Source organism: Hesperophylax consimilis, chromosome 6 (assembly GCF_061612785.1).
Source record: "Hesperophylax consimilis isolate HC1 chromosome 6, BYU_Hcon_1.0, whole genome shotgun sequence".
In the NCBI taxonomy this organism is placed as follows: domain Eukaryota; kingdom Metazoa; phylum Arthropoda; class Insecta; order Trichoptera; family Limnephilidae; genus Hesperophylax; species Hesperophylax consimilis.
In genome coordinates this window covers 12198009-12223767 of record NC_142841.1, presented here as the reverse complement: position 1 = coordinate 12223767, position 25759 = coordinate 12198009, and the positions used below count along the sequence as shown (strand labels likewise).

Here is a 25759-nt window from a genome sequence, read left to right as displayed (position 1 = left end):
AAAGGAGCATTCTCATCGGTTGAATACACGGTTTGGAACCGGCGCCTAAATCTACAGTCTTGTGCGGACACCCGTCCAGTACAAAAAGTAACATGCTTAGTAGAAGATTCCGACTCTGCAGCCCGCAGGTGAAAAGGACGCTATTCTCAGCTTTCTGCACTACCTTGTATACTTGCGAGCTGTGGGCCAATTTCAAAAAGCGTACCATGAAAAGGCTTCGGATTCAATATAATAATGCTTACCGCATAATGTTCGGACTTCCAAGGTAATGCAGTGCCTCCTCGATGTTCATGGAGGGGAGAGTTCCCGGCTTTGCAGCCCTAATGAGAACCAGGGTAGCAGGAACGAGAGGAAGGATCAACAACTCCAGAAACGTCCTCATCATCGAATCCCGCCAGACCTCAGGATCGAGCATCGAAAAACATTGGAGAAAAATATTGGCCCCCATAATTATCGCTCCGATATACCAATAAGCTTACAAGAAATGTACATGTTTTTTTATTTTTTTTTATGATATCACTCTCTATTCTATGTATTTCATTTTACTTTTTCTTATGTTTTATCAAACTTAAATTTCATTTTTTATTTTATTTGTACTTACTTATCTCTGTATATAACATTGTAGTTATATTTTATGGAATGTGTGGGATTGCACTCACCTCCCCACATTATTATTAGGATAGGATATTTTTTTATTGATCAGTAGGATTTATAGGCCCTGTTAGAAGTTCTACCGAGCCGAACCCTCTGATATGAAAATATCTGGAGTAGGTGAATTATTTTTCCATTTGATCTCTGGTGAGTTGACGTGTTGTTCTTGTATTGTTTTCTATTTATTTTGCTTATATAATGCACTTACATAATGTTGATTGACTAGATGATCATTTGTGGAAAAGTGAGTGGAAGGGTTTAGTTTTTCCTATGGGGAAGATTTAACCCGGACAATAAAATCGGAAGTTTATTATTAATTAACAATTATTATTATTATTATTAATGAAAATGAGTTTGAACATGACGAGATCTCTATACGTGCCATTCCCTGAACGTGCCACTTACGCATGGGTGGCAGCAGCGGGCCTACATAAGCGTATTTTACTCTTGCACAAGATATTACTATATATATTGTAGGTACATTTAAATATTCTCAAATCGTCAATTATCTCAACAAGTCTAGCTGAATTTTGCTAATTACCCTACTTGTAACCTTGCTGGCTGCTTTAGTTCACGGCGTTGCCCGGTTTTAACACAGAATTTACCAAAATCAGATCTAGAACCAACCACGCATAGTTGGTTTGCGGACTTTCTCAAGGGAAGAACAATTCAAACCATAGTTGACGGCTCTTCTTCCTCTCCGCACCAAATCAATGCGGGGGTTCCACAAGGATCTGTGCTGTCACCAACACTGTTCTTGTTGCACATAAACGATCTCGTTGAATATGCACGAGTTCATTGCAACGCTGAAGACAGCACCGTTCGCGAGGGTCATCTTTTTAACAAGCCTCCTTCCATGCCCGAACAAAAAGTTGACCACCGTCTCTGAAAGATGCGTGCCTGGTGTAAGGCCAACCTGGTCAGTTTCAACGTCTCAAAAACTCAAGCGGATCTGATTTGGGCAAGGAGCTGATATCAATAACTGTCTATTTTATGGAAGAACCCACCCGAATAAAGACTACTGAAATGATTGGAGTAAGTATATCAGACCAGCTCAAGTATCGGAGCTCTATAATAATAATAATATTTGGCTAATTTATATAGTAATATAATTTATATATGGAGCCGTTTTCGTGAAAAATACCTCAAGGGCGCTGTATAAAGATATTTATTAAATAATACTAGAACTAATACTTATATACTAATACTTAATTAATACTAGAACTACTGACTTACATCTAAAACTTATATTTAATGACTTACGACTAAGGCCTATAACTACTGTCTTACGACTAGGCCTATAACTAGAATATATAAATCCATAGCCCGAGTAAATCTGGCTTCCAAGAAACTGGGTGTCTTGTATAATGCCAGCAGATTTTTTAATAGTAACTAGTTGTTAACTCTATACAAATCTCAAGTATGCCCAGGAATTGAATTTGGGAGCAACCTCTGGGCTGGAGCCCCAAAATACATGATAAACCGACGAAAGTCTGTGCAACATTCCATTGTCAACAGACCGATTGCGATCTCTAATGCACAGACGCAATGTGGGCATGCTGAGTCTGTTTTACAGATATTTCAATAGAACCTGATCTAAGGAACTAGCAGTACTGATCCCCGATGCACATGCGTTCACAGTTGGTGTTTACTTTATGAGAAGGGGCCGCTTTTTCGAATCGTTTTTGTGTAAGACGGCTCGTATGTGCAACGAGCTCTTCCGACATCTGTTTTTATTCCTTCATAGAATCCGGACCTCTTCAAGATCCGCACTAACAAATTCCTTTCTACAGACCTTAACTTAACCCGCCTCGCAATGCTGCCCAACCGGGTGGCGACATTGCTCCCCTACCTTTATACTGTACACACAGAGGCGCTCTTGTCACATCAAAAATACAGTAATTTTCCTCTTATTTTGAACGTCAAGTGTGCAACATTTCATCAATCTAAAATCAAAATAAAACTACAGATTTGTATAAAAATGAAAGGCGGTCCATCCGACCGCTTCAGACACTGTTCTTTACATACCCACATTTTTTATAGAAGATAGAGTAGCTGAAGTCATACAGTGTGATTGATAACAAGTGCGACTCTGATAACAACTTTCTATGGATTCATGTAAACAAGCTCAATCTAAAAATAGGATTAGTGTATGAAAAACCAAATACTGTTATCAAAGACTTCTTGGAGACACTTTCCTCTCAGCTAGAAACATATAAAAAAGGTATTACATTTGGAGACTTTAATATAAATCTGCTTGATTCAACTAATACACACACTTGTAAATACACAAATACAATTAGATTAAATAATTCGACTATTTTGAACAAAATAAAAAAAAACACGCAACACGCATCACAGACAATACAAACACAATCATTGATCATAGGCGTAGTGTGTTCAATTCCTCGGCCGGCTGAGTCCTCCATCACAACACAAGCAACATTTTCAGCTTTCTGTGGTGGTAGTAGGAGATTTTCAAATATTGTCAGGTTATTCGTAACCCGGGAATGTTTGTCTTTCTTTTAAAAAAAAATATATAGTCACCGACATAAAACTGTCATACTCACACGAATGTGATAATTCAATATCCGACACAATATTCTACTACTCGATGTAATTCACACATATACTAAAAACACATCTATTGAGTCGTCCCAAAAATATACACATATGATTTTGATAATCTAAATAATGATATCATCCAAAATCCCTTTCATTTTAATATACTCGGTATTAAACTATGACAATCTTGTAAACTACCTCGCAAATAAAATTAATTATATTAGCATCACTAAAATTAACACAAATAACCCAGACTGGATAACCAAAGGCCTCATAAAACCTTAATCAACAAAAGAAAAAAAATACACCTAAATTAAAAAAAAAACAACACATTATTGAAAACGGAATTCCTAGAAGTAATAATAAAGTATTACTAAGAAAAAACGAAACTTAAAACCAACAGACTTCGGTGATCTTTTTAAAAAATGCGAAAATAAATAACTCCAAAATCATTTAGGCATGTATTTATCCACATATTCTCGTCTTTATTTTCCAGATAGGTAAGCCTCTGGGTTTGGGTTGTGCGGTCACGTTTCGCGGCTAGCAGTACTCCTCCTCCCTTCTGTCCTTTCTGAAGACGTTAAAGACAGTGATAGGCAAGGTAATGATTAAAAATATTTACAGTTCAAGGCATGTTCAATAATATAAGTAAACCGTAGGATAACCATGGGGGACCAGGAGCAATCACACCTATCACTAGAAACTCAAGATGACTTAAATCTAAGACTCGTCTCTAAGCTCAAGCCATCGTTCATCCCACTTCCCGTAAACTTCCTCAAGCATTCGAAATTTCGCTAATTCGAAACAAGATCCGCATTCTAAGCTGGTCCAGACCATCCAGCATTTCATTTCTAGCGTCCATCATGACCTCGCAATGCCAGAATGTGCTCGGTCGATTGGTTATTATCACCACACGCGCAGTTCGAATGAGGGGACAGGGCCAGGCTGTAGATACAGCCTCCCCCTGAACTCCCCCTGACCGGACCGCTGTAGTTGAGTCATGTGGTGATCCCAACTAATGTAAGCCCCTATCTATTCTGAGTTTAACTGGCGGGAAGAAGGAGAAAGTCCATCTTACCGTATTTGAACTATCTCATTGCGCTTGTCATTCTTTCAGCAATCCGGGGAAGGACACCGCTCCGCTGGTGTCATTGGACGCCCAGATGGACAGTGGTCCTACATCTTGTCAACTCTTTTTGCAAGAACTTCCCTAATTTCCAAATCGATTGGTAACTGTGTGCCAACTGGGGAGTTAGTTGGTCCCGCTTGAGAGCCGAGCGGATCAATGCGTTATTCAAGCGATGCTCTCACACAGAGGCAGTGCACGAGATTTCGACTATACTTATCTGTATACAGGAGACGGAAAAATAAAAGGAAGTTGGCGACGCACTTTTATTGTATCCATGCAAATAATTAGTACTGAAATCTGTCACTGCGCTAACGAATGATTACTGTTTGTACTTGCACTTGATTACTTTTGCATTTTTCATGATGATGATCCAGTCAGTATCATTTACGGCCTCGTTATGCTAGTTGCTATAGTTTTGCTGTACATCATTGGAGCTTTGCTTCTGTATTCATTTTACAAGTTTACTTTTACCAGACCAAACAAAAACTTTCCACCAGGTATATATGTTACTTATCAGGTGTATACCTACCCATAAGAATTTACTACGTTTCTCGTCTTATCTTAAGTTAGTTACATATACATATGTATAAATAATATAGGTATATTTTTTGTAATTTTTTATTTATTTATTATAAAATAATATAACATTATAAATTATAACATGTGTTTTTCCTAATTATTCTACTACTCCATTAGTAGCTCGTGTTTATGGGAGTAGTATTTACATACAAAAAGAAAATAATTTTTGGGCGATGTGTAAACAGTATTCAAAGTTATTAAATAACTACAAACGTAATTCAACATACACAAATAAAATTCAATAATGAAATTAACCACAAACGTAATTCAATGTACAGAATTTTAGAGAATTAGTTTTAGAAAAATAATAACAATTAATATGCAAAGTTTTTTAAAAAATATTTTTTTTGTTATTTATATTTTAACTATACATACATCTATTTTTACATTCCAATTTTCAATCTTTTATTACTTACCCAGGATCTCATTGTTTGCTTTGTTATTTACACTTCTATCCTTTGCTGTTTCACACGGATCTTTATTATTTGAGAAATTTTCATTTCTCGTATTATAGTTTGCCTTATAATATGTAAAAGCCGAAAGGCGTTAATGATACAAATAAATAAAACATTTTATTAAAATCGGTAGAAACCTGCTGAAATGGCGACAGGCGTAACATTTTACGAATAACAAGATAATGATAACATAATTAAAATTACACTTTTTAAAAACTTAATTACTAGAAGAAACTTGAAGTACTGGAAGAAATTAGATTTACCAAAAGAAACTATAATTACCAGAAGAAATTAGATTTACTAGAATTACCAGAAGAAACTAGAATTACTAGAGAAACTAGAATTTACGCCGGCAGAAACGGGAAAACAAGCAACAATTTTTATTGACTCAAAGTTAAAAATTTCCCCTGTACAGCCACTATTTTGAAATATCCACTGTAAAACAATCTTATGGCGCCATTTGGAAACTTCCACTGTAAAACGATCTTATGCCGCCATTTGAAAATTATCACTGTAAAACGATCTTACGCCACCATTTTATAATTTCCACTGTAAAACGATCTTATGCCGCCTTTTGGAAATACTCACTGTAAAACGATCTTATGCCGCCATTTGGAAATTTCCACTGTAAAACGATCTTATGCCACGATTAAGATTTTTTTTAGTATGGAGCGATGTTTGCGAAAGGTTTCGTTTCAATCCAAATACGCCCACATTATTTGAAAAACCCAAACTAATAAACCAATACATATTTTGTGCATGTCCCTCGACGTAAATAATTGTTTTACCTAAATATGTTGAAACGAAGTTTAATTTCCATAATCTGTGCCTATTTGCAGTGCGGTCAAAATACTACATCTTATAACACAGTTTGGAGGAAACTTATAAATTGAAAAAACTACGTAGGTATATTCTAACTAAACTTCCCTATTGCCACTAAGGTACCTACATATTTAAATTAAATTTTTTTGCTGACAATTGTGCTCTTCTTTCGAAAAACGGAAAACAGAAGAAGCTATGAAACCATGCAGTTGCAATTTGTGCAAAAAAATGTCTAATATTTCAGCGCATTTAAAAAAATTAGATAAAATCTACCATTGATGCAATTTATTTATTTAATTATTTAGGAAACAAACTTTTAAAAGTATAAACAATAAACATTCGTACGTTCTAGACCAATAAAGTTCCATTAAATTTAATGTTGATTAAGTATTTGTACCAACACAATCTGAAATGTAAAAGGAAAACATTACAAAAATATTGTAAACAAGTAATAAAATACAGTATCCGCATGATTACACTATTCAAAACAATAAAATGAACTAAGGATAATGATGTTATAATTTTCATAAAATAAAAGTATTTTTAATTATCAATTTAATGGGCTTCATTATGTGATTTCAAGTTACAGTTGAAAATGTCTACATCTCGTCAGGCATTGTGAGTTTTACGATACGTCCTATAGAGTTTTATGCGTATTTGGATTTACAGTGCGATGTTCGAAATACGTCGGTGAAAATATCGCATTTCGTTGCCACGAAACAGATATGTAGAGTCAACAAGACAGTTCACAATTTTGTATAATACCCGTTTTATATGACACCTTTTTTCATCCAGTTTGTCTAATCGAAATGAAAAAGGAGACGTGTTCTATTGGTTCCATGATAACTCAACACAGTGACAATTCAACACACCTTTAAAAAGTGATATAAAGTCATCATAAACGATGAAAAAAAAATTAAGCCTAACCTAACCTACTTAATCCAGTTAATAAAGTTTATGTTTCATCACCTTATGAATTATCATTTTGATGATTTATCCCAAGGCTGCCCAACCTTTTTAACAGTTAGGCAAAATTGACGATTTAAAAGTCACTGGCGGGCCACTGACTACTGACGGTTCCTATTTTTTTTACCCCCCCCCCCCCACCACACAATGAGGTGCGAATTTCACAATTTTTTTGTCTCATAATTTTTCATTTTTGCAGGTGGCTGTAAATTATTATTTTTTCCTGTTATTGTTGATACCTTGTACATATGACCTGTTAAACTAACCAGATAGAATAGATCTTACTAACAAGTTACTAATACGCAGCACTTGCATACTGCGAATAACATTGTATGCATGGACATTTTGGAGGTCTTGTTTTGAAACTTTAAATGTAGACTCGTTAAAAATTAGCGTCCTTGCGAAAGCTCTGAAGGGGTACCATCAGTACCTAAAACAGAGCGGGGAAGTGGTGGGCCTCCTTTAGAATATTGAAATTTTATTGTCGTTTATGAAAATAATAAAATAAATAGCATCTACTGCCAAATACCGAAACAAAATCGCGCTCTTTCTGGATCTGGCTAAAGCTTTCGATACCATCTCGCACAAAATCCTTTTGAAAAAACTTCAACGAATCGGTATTCAGGGGCAGTTACAATGGTTAGGAAGCTATCTAGAAAATCGAAGCCAAAGAGTTAATATTAGTGGCACTCTAAGCGATCCAGCCAATATCGAATTTGGTGTTCCACAGGGAAGTACCTTAGGACCGATATTGTTTAATATTTATATTAATGATCTTTGTAACAGTAACCTTGCCGATCATATCATCACTTTTGCTAACGATACGGTCTTAATATTTGAGGCGAAAAACTGGTTCGAAACGCATAGAAAAGCCGAAATTGGGATAAACAATGTTAAACATTGGCTGGATAATAATCTCCTTACTCTCAACAAGACAAAATTTATACGTTTTAGTGCAACTCAAGCGGGACAACCCAAGGAAATAGTGAATATTACTATTCACATTTGTAATGAACCGAATACTTGTACTTGCAAAAACCTAGAATCCGTAGATAGTTTAAAATATTTAGGAATCAACATTGACAAATATCTGAGATGGGAAGAACACATTAACTCAACTGCCTCAAAAGTCAGAAAACTTACCCACCTCTTTATGACCATCAGAAATATTCTCTCTGTAAAAGATATGAAATCAATATACTATTCCATGTGTAATTCTTTACTCGAATATGCATCCCTAGGTTGGGGTGGCTGTGCCAAAACAATATTAGACTCTCGGTTAAAGCACAGAAATCACTCCTAAGAGTCATCCTCAAAAAACCATTCAGGTACCCCAGTGATGCATTATTCACGGAAATAAAAGTTCTCGATGTTAGACAACTGTATATTAGAAAGATTATATTACTTGCACAAAAACAACGTCAGCACTTCCCTTCCATCGACCACCTTCACGACACCCGACTTTCAAGGAATAATCCAATAGTCCCAATAAAAACCACGACGTCCCTTGGGCAACGGAAATTCTCGTACTTAGGACCTAAATTATTTAATATCATTCCTAATGCTTGGAAAACGAAAAGTACAAATGTTTTGCGCAAATTGGTCAACGACTGGCTCCTTGATTTGGGGATGGTAAAAAGTGAAGATATGTTGATCAATAGATAATCTCATTATAAAAAATTATAAAAAATATATATGTACATTATTGTCAAAACACTGATACATAATTTTTTAAAGTACATACAATACAAAAACACATATTTATCACCTCTGAACACAATTGTCAATTCTGTATTAATCTGCACTTTATTTATCAATGCTATCGATTATTTTCTAATCATCCAACTATATTATAAACTTATAAACTACCCTTCCCATTTTTCCTACCTTACTACTCCTGTGGTGATTACTTTTTATTACTACTATCTGGCTGTTATTTACTTTACCGGTTTGTTTTATATTAATTACTAAATTATAATATGAACTAAACTTGTCAATTTGACTGGCCTAAACAGGATCCATTCCTAGTTGGCTAGTCAAAGTTTCCGCATGTTTTATTGTATGATTTTTATGTGAAATAAATTTATTATTATTATTTATTATTAAAATTTTATGTAACAAAAATCTAAATCCAAGTAATTGGTACAATCAATGTGATTTCTGACATTGTTTTTGTTTTAATAATTCTCCTATGTTAGGAGTCAGTTCAGATGTTGACAGTAGCAACAAATCAGACCTATGTTGCTCAGTTAGAGATGTGCGGTATTTTTACTATTTACTTTTTACTGAATTAAGGTTAGAAAAAATTTTCACAAACATACGTTGATCCAAAACTACTTCAAAATTGAAACGCCAGTCTTCCTTTGGCATCAATTTCCAGAAATCTCCAAATTCTTCTGAAGAAGTTTGTGACTTGGAAAATATTTTTTCTGCAAAAAGGTTTTTCAGTGCAGAATAATTTTACAGTTCAGCGAGTTCTAACTGGATATTGGCAGTATAACTAATTATTTCACTGATTGAGAAAGGATTAAAAAAAAAAAAAATTTGTTTTGTACTTTCAAAGTCCTGGAATCTGCTTTGTAATAAGCATCTATTTTTAGCTTCGTACTTAGTACAGTTTATGGTGGCAATATTGAACTTCTCTTTCAAATCTTTGAGTATGGGAAACAGATCAATATTTTCGTTGGCTAAACATAGTCGGAAGTGAACAATATTTGTCTTGTAATTTGAGATTTAAAATATGGAGATAATTGGTTATGTCAACAAGAAATGCAAGATCACTCAACGAGTACTTATTCTTGAGTAAATCACTTTTTCCCATTTTTCTTCTAAAAATTCCAACACCTGCTCTCTCAAGATGAAGAAATGTTTTAACATGTTGCCCCTTGAAAGCCATCACACAGAGCAATACAGTTGTAACTCTCCAAATTCGCTGATTTCTTCTTCAAAAAATCTCAGCGCACTACCAGCTCTATTATATCATTCAACTTTATGTCCTTTGCACACAACGCCTCCTGGTGGACGATGCAATGATACGAAAATATTTTTCGATCCAAGTCATTTTAAAATTGGCGGTATTTTGAAAATGGTCCACGCGGACCACTTATAATTCGTTCGCGGGCCACAATGTGGCCCGCGGGCCTGGGGTTGGGCAGCCTTGATTTATCCGGTCACCGTTCTATTATGGTAGTTGGTATCGTGAGTGACGTGTGTTGGTATTACCGATTTTCATACAGTTTAAGATTACGGGCGTTATGAAGGACAATTTACAGAAGCAGACTTCTGCTTTCTCTCATTGTTTTACGTAACTACATTACGTGAATATTTTCACATAATATAGTTATTCATACATGTTTATTATTCAGTTTTATATTTAAAGTATTAGTTAAAAGACTACAATATCTATTTATTACTGATTGTGAACTTGTATTACTTTTAGGTATTGTGAATTTCGCGTGTATGATTGATGATTTGACATTTCGTTTCTGCCATCTCTCATTGTTTTACGCACCCTATCACGTGAAAATGTTGCATTTTATTCAGTTTTATATTAAAAATTTGAATTAAAAGTTTAATTATTAATTAAATATGTATTTATTATTACTGATTTTGAATGAGTATTACTGTTAGGTATTGTAAGTTTCGCGTGTATGTTTAATGATTTGACATTTTGTTTTGATGAAATAATACACGAGAACTTTATATACCTACGTACATTAACTCATAGAATAAATAATATGTGTGTTAACTTTGTATTGAAACATAATTTTTAATTCATGAATAGAGACAGTTTTGGTAGTTCCACCACATATATTATGCGAATATCGTACCGACCAAATACGACGATCAGGAACAATCATTATGATAAAAGTTCAAAGACGAACAGATAGACAAAAACATCGATTGGGTAATGACCAAGTACGTGACAAAGCTCGCAAACATAAATAAACCCGCAAATGATAGTGACAGATGCTTTCATAATTGCGATCTATGATAATGCTCAAGGTGTTGACGATTAAGTACCGTCTCAAAATATAATTTCTTCTCTAATGGCAACTATCTGTATGAAATCGTAAATATGAAAATAATGATCGTGTAAATCGATTTTTTTTCGAATGGGTCCCGTTGTGGGGATCGGTTTGAAAAAAAAGTATCGTGTAAAGCAGGTATTAGAAAAAGCCATCAAAGATTTTTCTGTTGTTTATGTAAAGCAGTATATACGATAGGAGCTTTGAAAATATTTGTTTTGGATATTTTCAATTTTATTAACATCATTAGATTAATACCATTAAATACTTACCCATAATGCGTCAGTATTAATGAACTACTGGACCCCGCAATGCTTCTCTATTGCTAATATATTTCTCAGCCGTCTCCCACTTCTTCCACCATTCACTGCTGTATACCACAATGTTACTGTTAAAAACTACATTACATCGACTTTCATTCGACTTCGTATCTCATTTCGGTGCAGATATATTGCGTTAAGTATTCCCCGGGCGTCCCCGACTTCTGCTACCATCCAAATCTCTAAACACTCCTGGCGCTAATAAGAACAAACGCTGAAATTTTCAACGGTATCGGTAGACTACTTTTCGAGTTTTGCGAGCGCAAACAAATGCCCGCTGAATTTTTATATTTTGAGATATGTAAGATAATAATATTTGTAAATGTATGTTAATAATAAGTCGATAATAATTACCCATATTGTCAAAAATTACACAGAATTTGATTAATAGTCTGCATCAGTAGACGGCAACAGGCGGACCGCGGTCCGAATCTGGACCGCGAAGATTCTAAAACTGAACCTCCAAAATATTGAAATATTTATTTATTTATTTATTGTAAGAAACAAACAGCAATTTTATACAGGATGAGTTATGCAAGAGGTTAAATATGAGGTAAGCCAAAATAGTTTCTTATGCTAATGTTGGTTAATATGATATAATACAAAATTGTAATTGGTTATAACCATTAACTGAAAATGAAATTAACAAAAAAGAAAAAAAAATCATATAAATATATTAGAAGGAAGAAGGAATAGGAAAGGGCAAGAGGCAGAGGAAGATGGGATGGGGACAGGAGATACTCATATTGCTCATGTTGTACCTTTTCTATAACTGTGCATTAATTTAATTAACATTTGTGGTCGTACGCTTGACTTTGTTTCGGTATTTCACAAGAGTATTATTAAGAATGTCGATATTGTTAAATTGCGTGTTATATTGCGCGCATATACGGGGGATTGGAGAATTTTTTCTAAGGTTGGTTCTGCACGCGGGCAAATGAAAAAAAATGGTTTTGTCTGGTTGGCCTTGTAGGTATGTGAATTCTTAAATAATTTACGAGTTCAGGAGAGTCCAGGCCGTTATTCAGAATTTTGTATAAAAATATTTGATCAGATATTAATCTACGTGTTTGAAGTGGAGTAAAGTTGTGAAATTTTAAGGATTCGGTGTTATTTGCAAAGAGTAATTTGAATTTATAATTTATGTGTTTAAAAAATCTGTTTTGCACACTTTCGATTCTGTCAATATGGCATTGGTAGAACGGTGCCCAAATTAGTGTGCAGTATTCTAAGTGGGGGGGGATATACGTGGAGTAAAGGGAATACATAGTTTTAATATTGCAAAAAGGTTTAGATATGCGAATTATAAATCCCAACATTTTATTGGCTTTGTTGATTACTTCGTTAATGTGTTTGATAAAATTTAGTTTTACATCCAGTACTACCCCAAGGTCACGGATTGATTCTATTTCATTGATATGTGTATCATGAAAGTTATAATTAAAAGAAATTTTATTTTTGTTACGCGTAAAAGATAATTTGTTGCACTTAGAAATGTTTATGATTAATTTGTTTAATTTACAGTATGCAAAAAGGCGATTTAGGTCTTCTTGAAGTTTTATGCAGTCATTGATAGATTTGATTACTAAGTATATTTTTTTGTCATCTGCATATGTAAGGTAGTTAGCATGTAAAAACATTTATAAATATCAAATATATATACATTAAACAATAATGGTCCCAGATGAGAACCTTGCGGTACGCCAGAGGGCACAGTAAAAAAACTAGTCTTAGTTCCCTCAACTGATACGCACTGTAGTATTTTCTGCAGATATGAAGTTAGCCACCTAAGTAAGTCGCCATGGATTCCTAATTGGTGTAATTTTTTAATGAGGATAGAGTGGTTAACTTTATCGAAAGCTTTCGAGTAATCTGTGTAGATAACATCTACTTGATGTCCATTATCCATATTGCTTGTTAAGTATTCGGTAAAGTTGACTAAGTTTGTTATTACTGACCTTTTTTGCAAAAAACCATTTGTCCTATTTTTGTTCTTAGCGTAATTCCAGAGACTTTTATTGTTAGTTGGAATACTAGACTCAACTGAATTTATATATTGGGTGTAACAATGTTTCTGTAAGTGTTTTTGTTGTATGCGAAATATTATAGACTTTTTTCATTTTCTTTAATTTCAGTAAATTAATGTCAAAATTATGTGGTTTTACTTTAAATGGAGATTTTTTTAGCTTTTAGCGCTTTACTTGTGGTCCGGTATTTTAAAGGTTTAAGTTTTAAAATTACGTTAAAGATTTCGCAGTTAAGCATTTAACAAAGTTCCGGAATCCCTGTTATAAACTAATGACATGAGTTTTCAGATACGTTGCTTTTTGAGAAACTTATATTGGGTTTTCTTTGCTTTCCCTAGATCGCAATTTTTTTAAAGCATCCGGATTCCGGACCCCACTAAGAATTCTTGCCGACCCCTGTTCTAAGGAATTGCTTTCTTTTCGGTAGATGACTCAGAAATCGTAGTTAGCACCGGTATAATAACTAGTAATTTAATTCAATTAATGTTTGTAACGCGCTTGTTGTAGTAAAATAGCTGATGACTGATTTTCTTGGACTTTTGTATTTATTAGATATTATGAAATTAAATTTTTACTAACTTTTCACTACCTATAATATATTTTTTTAAATAGACAACATATCGATAATTTATTTTCTACTATGCTGACGGATATTAAGCCTTGCATTATATGTAGGTTATAGTTTTTATTTTAACCAGTATTGTTACAAATATAACGCGACCGACGTACGCATAGCAATATTTTCAGCCTTAGCCCACGGGTCGGTAAGCAATCTACATAAATTAGACGCAGTAAGATCCTGCGTAGAAAAGTTCCACACTGAACTGCGCTGCAAACATTTACCTTAGGTACTATAAACTTAACTTTCTCTTCCAGCTCCAAATTGGAGCTGGCAAAACGGTATCACATCTACATGCATAAGCACACACTACACCCAATGCCACACCTACCGGAAGATCTACCTAATTTCAGTAGATCTACCGATTTCGGCAAAAATCTACCGATGTTCATAGAAAATCTACTGAAATGGAAAATTCTGAATTTTGAGGATTTTTCCTGAAATTCACATTGTGGGGAATTATTTCTTTTTGAAATTCTGTAGCCACCCCCACCCCCACCCCATGGATTTTTAAAATTTCGGGTTTATCATCACTGATTTAGCACCTACACGTATTTTATCGACCCACCGATTTTTGTCTCTAATCTACCAATTTTTTCACCTGAATCTACCGATTTTTATTTTCGCGGTATGGCATCACTGCTTCGTTTGCACATCTGCCCTGATAATAAATAATAACACTAATATTGTCAGAAACGTTGGCTGAAGAAGGAGGTAGCGCAACATGGCATAGTACCCCAAAAATAAACCACTATAATATAAAATATTGTTGATAGTGGCGGCGTTTTTGAATGCGGCGCCCCTGCCTGCACATTCATTGGGTTCAACTTGCCAAATCAATGTTATTTTGACCCCACACAGGTTTATCAGAAGTTAAAAAATTCACTATCAAGCATTTTTTTCTTAACTCTTGACAGGACAAGATGCCAAACAAAACGTCTGAAACCTAGTGGGTCTTCCGACGACCCCATGCATTTTTCTGTCTTATGGGCTTTTAAACTATAGAAATCCCAATTATTCAGTCAATTATTAATGGAACCAGATACGATGACCACTCAACCACTGATGTCAATGTTATCATTCATTTAGAGTAGAGTAGAGTATTTAGAGTACAAGCTTTCGGCTTTAACCGACACCTCCACCAGCAATATTTATCAGGTCCAGGACTCGAGTTTACTCTTTACTCGAGTCTATTTTACTCAAAAAACATTTTATTTCATCTGCACTAATATGTATTATACCTAGGTTGCTTTGGTTGTGCTCCGTAATGTTTGGCATTGAATCAGTAGATGATTTTGACTTAGTGTAAACAGATTAAAAATATTTAGAGAATATGTTTGCTACGTGTTCTCCATCATTTGTGGAAATATCATCAAGATGCATTACTTTAGGAATGCAATTGGTTTTTCGTAACGATTTTGAGTATGACCAGAATAGCTTTATGTTATCATGCAGACCACTTTCAACAGAGTTAATGTATGATTTATAACATTAACTTTGCATATTTTTTGCCATTTTTCTTAAATTAGAGAATTCTCGATAATCCGATGCATTATGTTTTTTTACCTAAGTCTAACCTTATTTTTTTGCTTAAGAAGAGCAATCAATTGCTGATTAAATCAGACAGGATATTATTATTATTATTTTTTTTGATTTAATAACATTTTTTATAAAATTTACTTAAATTATTTCCCACAATTTTTCATAAAACAAGAGAACCATGTTATTCATAAGTCCGTTATATAGTATTCTCAGGCAGAGCTCGTATGCATGTCATCATGGAGCATTCGGAAGGACGTCGTAACTTGCTTCTCATAATATTAATGGTTGACAGCGACCGTTCTTCTAATTAACGAGACTTACGGAACCGTTACAATATAATATATTTATATTGAAAACTTTGTATTACCAAGTACCTACACCAATGATAAAACATTTTATTTGTATGCATACACAAATGAATATGTGAAATACAAATGAAAACGCGAGTTAGTACAAGAATTTTATAAGCACATATTTACATGTTTGAAACTTTTGAATTACTGGTCCTTTTTACAATGGCGTGAAAATTGCTGGCTACGTTAAAACAACAAATCCCAAATCGGGTAAACAAAAGTTCCGGCTTGTTCCCAAAATTGAATATTTAGATACTCTGTTTAGTTAGACACTTTTACAAGTGAGTTATAATTTCCCCACATCACTCATTTTTAGTATCGCTACACTGGGCGGTTCGGTTAAAAATGAACATTCAAATCTTGCATTAGAAAAGTCCCACAGTGGACTGCGCCGCAAACGGTTGCCTTACTTTAGCGACCTTTACTCTTCTGCGCAGGGTCTGGTTATTTCATATAGTTTAATCATTACATACATATGGTTTATTCATTACATACGTATAGTTTATTCATTACATACATATAGTTTATTCATTACATACATATAGTTTATTCATTCATATACATTATATTTCATAATTTTTATATATATTTTAATTGTATACTACATATATTCTCTTAAACTCTATACCCCTTATTTTATTTTAAATTATATACTTTTTATACTTATTTTAATTTCTTCTATATTTCATACTTGATATATTATTTTAATGTACTGTATATATAATCAACCACCACAATACGGGCATGTGCCTAGCTGGGGGTTTAAACATACCTGATAATTGTAATAACCATGTCAGTGAATAAAGAAAATAAAATAAAATATTTCAATATATGCTCTTCGGCGGTCAATGTATGTCGTTGTAATTTATTTAATTAGCATTCTCGAAACCACCTGGCACCAAAAATATAGTCACGTGGTTTTCCTCAAGTCATTCAAATGATGTCCAGATATCATGTTAGTATATCAATTTCTATGACCTTTGTTTGATCAGAATTGGATTGGATTGGATAATAAAATATACATATATATTTTTAATGAAACGTGTTACTTTATTTAGTGTCTTTACATGAACGTAATTCTTATGCTGTCGATACGGAATAACATAAATCAACTATCGGAATGGGTCACATCAATGCACAAGCATTGCCGAGGATTGCCGAATCGCGCTCGACCCCCACACCTGCACAGTTTCCTACCGAACCGTGCATTCACACATTCGCCTACAGAAACATGCTGAACTCAGTTTACCTTAATAACTATATATTGTACATTAAGATAAATCCCAGAAAGTAATATTTATACAGTGCCCTTTAGGTGATTTTTCACACAATCGGCGCTATACAAATTGTTCCATTATTATTCAAATTGTGTGAAATAGAAAGAAAAAATAACAAGATTAGGTTGCGAATAAGAGTCAAACGCAGAACCTTTCCATCTGTCTCGGAGGAACCCTATTCTTATTATAGCTAAGCTAGTCTTTATGCTACCAAAACACATTTATTTACTGCAATATTCATTTCTCAACCTTAAATTTTTTGAAAATGAAAAACCTTCATGTTTCAACTTTAATTTTTAAAAATCCATCTTAATATTCAGGTCCACCCAGACTTCCAATATGGGGCAGCTACTTTATCCTGTTGGCTCTAGACTACAAGTTCCCCGCGAGAGCTCTCACCTGGCTTTCCAAGACCTACAACAGCCCCCTCGTGGGATACTACCTCGGAGACTTCCCCGCTGTGGCAGTGCACGGCCGATTGGTCAAGGTGGTGCTCAATAAGCTCGAGTTTGACGGCAGGATGCCCGTGATACTGGGGACTCTTAGGGGAGAAGGGAAGAAACTAGGTAACACAATGAAATCACTAATTATTCTTAGTTCGAATAATATATTGGGCTTCAAACTGTCTGATTGTTATATTCAATATAATCCTAACCAACTTCATTTCTTCATACATGAGTCGGGCCATGTCAAGAGTTAGAATAATAGAAGAGTAGGTATGTATGAGACGATGTATGAATGTGAATGAGTCAAGACCGATTTGCTTGGCGGTCCGTCCTCTCTGTCTAAGAATACCGTGCATATGTAGCTGCCAAAAAATAAATGCATCCAATTCTGCATGTTTTGTACGAAATTACTTTCACCAAGTGAAATTCTAAAGTATTCCCAGGTAGAGTTCGAATAGACATTATCGTGGAGCATTCTAAAGGAACGTACATAACTGCGTAACTTGCTTCTTATAATAATATTGATGGGTGACAGTGGCCATTCTTCTATAGTTATAATACCTTTACAATACAATATATTTGTATTAATAACATAGTTACATTAAGTACCTACATCGATGATTCAGATACATAATATTTTATTGGTATGCATATGAAACAATTATTTAAGTCAGGGGAGATGTATAGCATAGGTTATTAGGTTCTTAGTCTGGGTTACTTAAATAATTCATGCTTATTTCCTAGCCTTCAAAGTAAACTACAAACTAACCGACACAGACCAAATATTTAAAAGCTGTGACGTACTTGATATACGCCAATTATATGTTAAAACACTACTAAACTACATTTTCGAACAAAAAAACAAACCCCAACAAACACAAAATATCACTAATAGACCGGTCAGACAAGTGTACAAAGAAAACATAAAAACTCCGACGGTAAACACTACCTTTGGACAAAGACACCATAAATACCACGCTATTAAAGCATTCCAGTCAACAGTCTTCCACTTGAAACAAAAATTGAGGAAAATAAAAATAAATTCAAACGCAAAATAAAAAAATGGATTAAAGAACAAAAAGACAATATTACCAAAATTCTATAACATAAAAGAATAAAACATATACACGCAACACAAAAAAATATATAAAACACGCAACACGCACAAACACATAAATCATTATAAGTGCCGATTTACATTCTCTTTTAATATTTTTCTTTTAGTGTGATAATTATATTTTAATTTTTAATCTTTATTTTTAGTTTAAATTTATCTTTATTTTAATGTTGTTTTTCTTTTTTTTTTAAATGTATAAACTCTTATATTATAAAATGGGGGCCTCAGCACGGGTAAACAACCCAGTGAGGCCAACATTACTGAATTAAAATATGAAATAATTGTAAAATAATGTATCAACAATAAAAAAAAATAAAAAAAAAAAAAATAAAACTCAGATCATACAAATAAGATAAAACATGGCCGTCAACTTTGCATCTTTTACCATCTACCCTGACATGAATAGTTGTTTCTGGTAGTATGTAATTAAGTTGAAACCCAGTGTGATTTGAAAAAAAGTACTAAGTATGAGGCAAAATTTTGCAACTTTACCCAAAGTCAAACTGTAGCATAAATATTTTATTTGCCATGTCCTGAACCAATTTTCCAGGAATCTTCTTTACCGACGGCCCTTACTGGCACGAACAACGTAGGTTTTCATTACGATACATGAGAGACTGGGGTTTCGGATGTCGAAGCGCTCGACTAGAAGAAATCACATCTGATGAAATTGGACAGTTTATAAACCTCATGAGGAATCCCACAAAGGATCAGGTATGTTTATTGCAAATATTTCTCATAAAATAACATATTATATTTATGTTTATCATGCAATTATTGGGAGTCACTTATGAGCTCTAATAAAAATCACTCAATAATTTTGGGTCGCTTAAATTTTAGTGTCCTTAAAAGGTTAATGCAGATAGGATTTAGTGGAAGAACAATAGCACAAATACCAAATAATGTTTGACTGCTTTAGTTGTAAAGGTGTTTTAAATTTTGAAATGATATTGTAAGTGTGGTAAAATCGTTAAAACTAGGCTTTCTAGTTCCAATACTGCATAACACAAAAATTGTGTTTTGCTCCGTCATCCCCATTAATATTTATGAAGTTTGGTGAATATCGATTGCCTTACCAATACCACAACCATCACGATAATACGCATGTGAGAATATCAAATCACATCATACTTACCTTTGTTGCAGAATGTAATCGCGGGCAACCTCATGTCATTACCGGATGCTTTGTTTGTCCCTGCGATCAACTCCTTCCTGGGAGTGGCGCTGGGGCGAGCCCTGGATGGCCAGTGGGATGAGAGGCTACGGGAGGTGGGGCGAGCCACCCTTAAGTTCCAGAGCAATGCCGACGACCTCGGAGGAATGCTTTCCATGACTCCATGGATACGACACATTTTCCCTACCACAAGTAGATTTGTACCGCTGTGTGAAAGTAATGGAGTCCTGCTGAAATTTATCAGAGTAAAGTATATTATTACATATATTGTACATATGTAGAGATAAATTAGTATGATAATACGACCGCGTGCATTACAGCCTGGAAACATCGAATCAGTGTACAGTGAAAACACGCCAGCCTTCCACAACTTCTAGAACTGTTGGGATCGCTTTACAAAAAACTTATTAGTCTAGTACGAGTATTCACTCACTCTCAACTACTTACGGCTTGCATCCGGAAACACTTGTGTCTCCGGTTCTATCAACTCTAATGAATTTGTTTTCTCTATACTCTCTATGATATAATAGTATACTAGTATATATTACTAAATAGTAAAATGTGCTATACTGTTAGCTGCATATTTCAATATTCCCGCCACAGGCGTTTGGTTCGCTATTCGTCGCTGCTATCACCTCTGTCGGCCAAGCGAAGAGCTACTCCACACCAAGTACTGTTTTATTTAGAGGTAAACCAAACACGTGTTATACGCATTCATAGACGGCAGTAATTTAATTATTTTAGGAAAAAACAAGTTTTGCAAGTTACAATTAGAATAGTAAGATGAATTGTTTGTTAAAAAAACAATTATAAATGTTGATTTGTAATACATCCGGATGTAGAATAAAACAATACCAATAATTCGCCAGAAATTCACTATTCCTTTTGTATTAGTTTGTTCCACATCCTTTTTGACCAATATCATTGAGTTGTTCGCCTGGAACATTGTGGACGAAAAACAAAACAATATTCCGTTCGTAATTGGTTTACTAATGCCCAGTTCTTATCTCAAAAAAAAAAAAAAATAATGGTGTCGGTTTGTTCTATGTCCACATAAATGGAAAATAGTGTTCCGTTATTTGGATATAGAACACAAAAGAGCGCAAAAAAATTTAAACGGTTTACAAATGCCATGTGAAATGGATATTTATAAGATACATTGATAAAAATAATGATATCCCAAGGAAAATATCTTTGTTAACCATACACGATAGCATAAGTAACCATGTAATACTCGTTTTCATTGGAGGGCAGACGTAAATTACTGGCAATTTGCTTTGATGAACAATTTCTAACCAAATGTCTTTTCAGGATCTCGTAAAAGATTGCAGGGAAAATTTTGCAGAAGAATATGATCAAAACTTCTTTGATAAATACATAAGGAGACTAAATGAAGAATCGGCTACAGAATCTGTATCGACAACAGAATCCGAATCGGCTATAGGATCCGAATCGGAAACTGAAATAACTTCAACATTTTCTGGCAAGTTTATTTTTTATAAAATGAAAAATAAAATAAATAAAAAAATATATTTTTTGATTAAATTTTATGATAGTATGCAAAATAAATAACAGCCGATATCTCTGTCGATAATGATGTAAAATGTTTGAAATTGGTGTAAAGTTATAGGAATATGCTCATAGATGGCAATACAATGCATATTTACAGAATATGCGACCCCTGTTTTCCTAGCCGTCCATACCATACCCCTTTGGCGAAAGTGTGTACCGTCGTTCATTAGCGTACATACTCCCGGAAAGGTTAATTATCATTGTGAGGATTCACAAATTCATTGACTCAGCGTGGCGAAGTCCTGTTTCAACTCAACCGTTTTGCACTTTTCTGTAAATTTTTTTGTTTTCCGTTATTGAAAATCTGCTGAATCCACTTTATTATTCAAGCAAGCCTTACTTTGACTAGATGGCTAACTTTGATTACGGTTCAGTAAAGATTCTTTTTTCAAATGTGAAATCTTCATGTTTATTTGGACTTTCTTATTTGCATTTTTCTCAATATTGCCTGCCTGAAGAAAGTTTGAAAAAGAATTGTCATTGAGACAGTGAAGTTTCTTTGGAAAAAAAAAAAAAAAATAGCATAATATATATATAAATGGTTTATAATGATATCGGAGGAAATTTCGGTTTTGATTTATTATATAAAAAAAAATTAGAAACATACTTATTTGGACACAAGGTCTGCTGTTCACAGAACTACTAGTAATAAATAATACTAATATATTAGTCAGAGAATTTGTTCATAATTATGTACCTAATATATATTATGAAAGTTCTTACTTTGAAAGTTGATGATTTCAGATGACCAGTTAACACTCGTGGGTGTGGACTTTCTATTACCGTCTGCTTCAGCCAACAGTGTTACCTTGTCCCTACTTATCCGAGAGCTGATGCAGAGACCGGAGATGCAGGAGCGCATCCAAGAAGAAATAGATACGGTGGTCGGAAAGGAGAGATTACCAAATCTTAACGATCGAGAAAGGTTGTTTATTTTTTATTTATTTTATTTGAAACTGCTCCCAATCATCTGGAGCGAGTGAGACTATGGCATTCCCAATTGGGGTATGTTGTAAGGTTGAAGGTAGCAGGGAGGAGAAGGAGATGGGGAAGACGAAGGTGTGGAAGTACCTGGCCATTCAGATACTGAAATGAGGTGTTGAGGTCTCCCACCGCAAATGAGGTGAGTTATCCCACATAAAATGAGGTGAGGTGTCACAATATTTACAATACTCTCCCTCAACGCGTTGGGAGCAGTTGGGGCTCTTGCGCGGTGCTTACAAAATAATAAAAAATAAAAAGTTTGCTCCGAGCGCTGAATTACCAAGGCACTAATAATACCTAATACCTAACAGTCCTAGCACATCGCCCTTGAGATTATTTTTCTCAAAAATGGCGCCACACAAAAATACAAAACATCTGAATATTATTGATAACAGTGATCACATACATAGGGGTCTACTGATTTTGACAAGGGGCTATTGACTGAGGGCCCTGCCCTGGCGGTTGGGACTCTTGTGAGGTGAGTACCTCAAATAAATAAATACTATCACAAATAAACACAGCATTTCTTCATACAGCTACTTGTATTTTTTTATGTGAGTACATAAAAAAATACAAGTAACTGTATGAAGAAATGCTGTGTTTATTTGTGATTAATAATAAAATAAAATAAATTACCAACTTATAGCTTGAAGTGCCCTGCATTACCTGGATTTCATGCAGTTTTTCGAAATCAGATGTAGACAGTCACTTTCCTCTTATGTTGTAGATTATGGTTATATTATAAAAAACATATTGTATTAATTGAAAATGTCTACATATTTAATTTGCAGACTACCATACTTAGAGGCATCTATCAGGGAGATAATGAGATACATAACACTTGTTCCGCTTGGTTTTGCTCATAGAGCTCAAGTTGATACAATGTTTGAAGGATACTTCTTACCTCAGGTAAAGAAAAGTTATTATATTTTTGGGAAAACAGAGTGGAGAATGGAATGAGGGAAGGGAAGAAAAAGTGGAAAGAGGAAAGCGACAATAAGATAATAATGGCTCCTGTCAATTCCACATGGTCATCGTTGCTTGGGAGGCATTAGACATAATAATAATAATAAGAGTTTATTCCAGGATATATAATTTAAATTCAGTTTTATGGATTATCAATTTGCTTGAGTGGTTTGGTTCATGAAGGGTTAGAGGTGATTTATAAATCATTATTTCTGTGTTTCAGAACACCATGGTGTCAGTGAATTTAATGGATTATCACATGGACCCAGAGATTTGGGGAGACCCAGAAAACTTCAGACCTGAAAGGTTTTTAGATTACCACGGGAAGCTGGACCTGAAAAAGGATGTATCACTACCTTTTGGCGCTGGTAAAAATAATTTTAAATCTAAGGGTATTTTAACGGAAGATGATCCGAGGAACGAATGTCATTGATCCTTTCAAACACACCAAACATTTGTACATGGTTGACATTTGTTACATGAGAATGGGTTGTTTCTACAACTCGTTCATGAGTTCAGCGGCTCGGCTGTGGAACCATTTGCTGACCTTTATGTTTCCTCCCACCTACAACATTGGTCTCTTCAAGACCCGTATTCACTTCTTTCTCTCTTCAAAAAGACCACCACACAGCATCCCCAAAGATGGCATAGGTCCTGAGTGAAATTATTTTCCTCAGGCCCTTCTGTGCGGAGTAAATGCAAAAGGATTTCTTTTCTACAGCATTCAGTCTACTTTTTTCCTTTCTTTGCCTGTTCCATGCCTCACTGCCATACTTCAGGGAAGGTACTTTGCTTCTTTTGACAATTTTTTGTTAGAGCCTACCGAATTCAGTCCTTCATTAACGGAGTTTCTCTATCAGCCTTTCCATTTCTAGTAAACATACTTCTCAAATACACAAACTCATCCACTTGTACCAAGTATTCATCATTCACAACTATATTACACACTCTCTCTTTCAAACACCATGACTTTACTTACTTACATTCATCATTAACTCATTCTTCATACATACTTGGTTCATCCTAGACACAAGAGACTGTAGATCTTCCATACTGTTAGAAATCAGCATACAACAGGCAACATACTTTCAGATTACTCAATTTCATGACCAATTCCACCTTTTTCAATTCTTACATATATGCATCTATGTAAAGACTGAATAACTACGGTGACATTATGCAGCCTAGCTTAACACTTTTTGTGATATCAAACCATCCTGCAAAACTATGTAAAGCACGCGATTGCTTAGCAAGCGCTATTATTAATGTTATTGTTTTGTTGTTATTATTACTATACCCTCTGTCAGTGTTGTCCTCTATTAACAATGATGCTACATATTTGGCAAAATACGCACCCCTTTATGGAGTTCGGCAGGCACCTCTGACCTGTAACCCCAAAATAGCTGGAAAAAAGTCTTGACTCTGCAGAAACGGGCAGTTTGTTTGGTAGACTCTCCGATCTTAACAAACAGATTGCAGTTTTTAAAGCACAGTCATCAGGTGGGAATGCCATCTTTGTTCTACCGGTATTACAATGGAAGGTGCTCCAAAAAAACAGCATCATGGATCACTCCTTCCTTTCTTCAAAAAGACCCTCCACACAGCATCTGCGGATAACATACATGCATACTTAATTATTTAAATGCAACAAATGTATTATTTCTGTTTAGGTAAGAGACTGTGCGCAGGGGAGACTTTTTCTCGGCAGACAATGTTCTTGATGGCCGCTGGGCTGTTGCAGAATTTTACATTTAAAATGTACGATTCTGTTCCCAAACTGAAGCCGGGACTGATCACAATGCCGGAGAATTTCCAAGTCAAGTTCTTCCCGAGAGATTGAGGACCAGCAAATGTTGTACTTTTTTATCAACCTAAATAGATTATTATTTTTAATGATGAACTAATGTTTGTAAGACAAGATTTTATGCATAGCATAAAGGATAACAAATAATTATAAGCAATAATAAGTCGCCTGAAATATCAATACAAATTGAAAATATCTCCCGTTGGCGGGATTTCAATTTGTATTGATATTTCAGGCGACTAATTATTGCTTATAATTATTTGTTATCCTAAATAGATTATTATGTACGTGATAATAAATATTGAAGAATTATTTTTTTCTCTTTTTATTAAAGTTGAGGTGTTTTAAACTCGCGTTGCAAAT

General features: G+C 34.5%; 1 protein-coding gene across 1 annotated transcript; it reads left to right on the top strand.

The window, feature by feature from the left end:
- Nucleotides 1-268: 268 nt before the first annotated feature.
- LOC149422953 (putative cytochrome P450 304a1) lies at nt 269-25591 on the top strand. The gene is made up of 10 exons (XM_089633029.1): nt 269-374; nt 3761-3817; nt 17654-17899; nt 19447-19610; nt 20043-20315; nt 21382-21553; nt 22387-22567; nt 23418-23535; nt 23816-23960; nt 25263-25591. The coding sequence occupies exons 1-10, from the start codon at nt 269-271 to the stop codon at nt 25430-25432; spliced, it is 1632 nt and encodes a 543-aa protein (XP_089489155.1). The 3' UTR covers nt 25433-25591.
- Nucleotides 25592-25759: the final 168 nt, after the last annotated feature.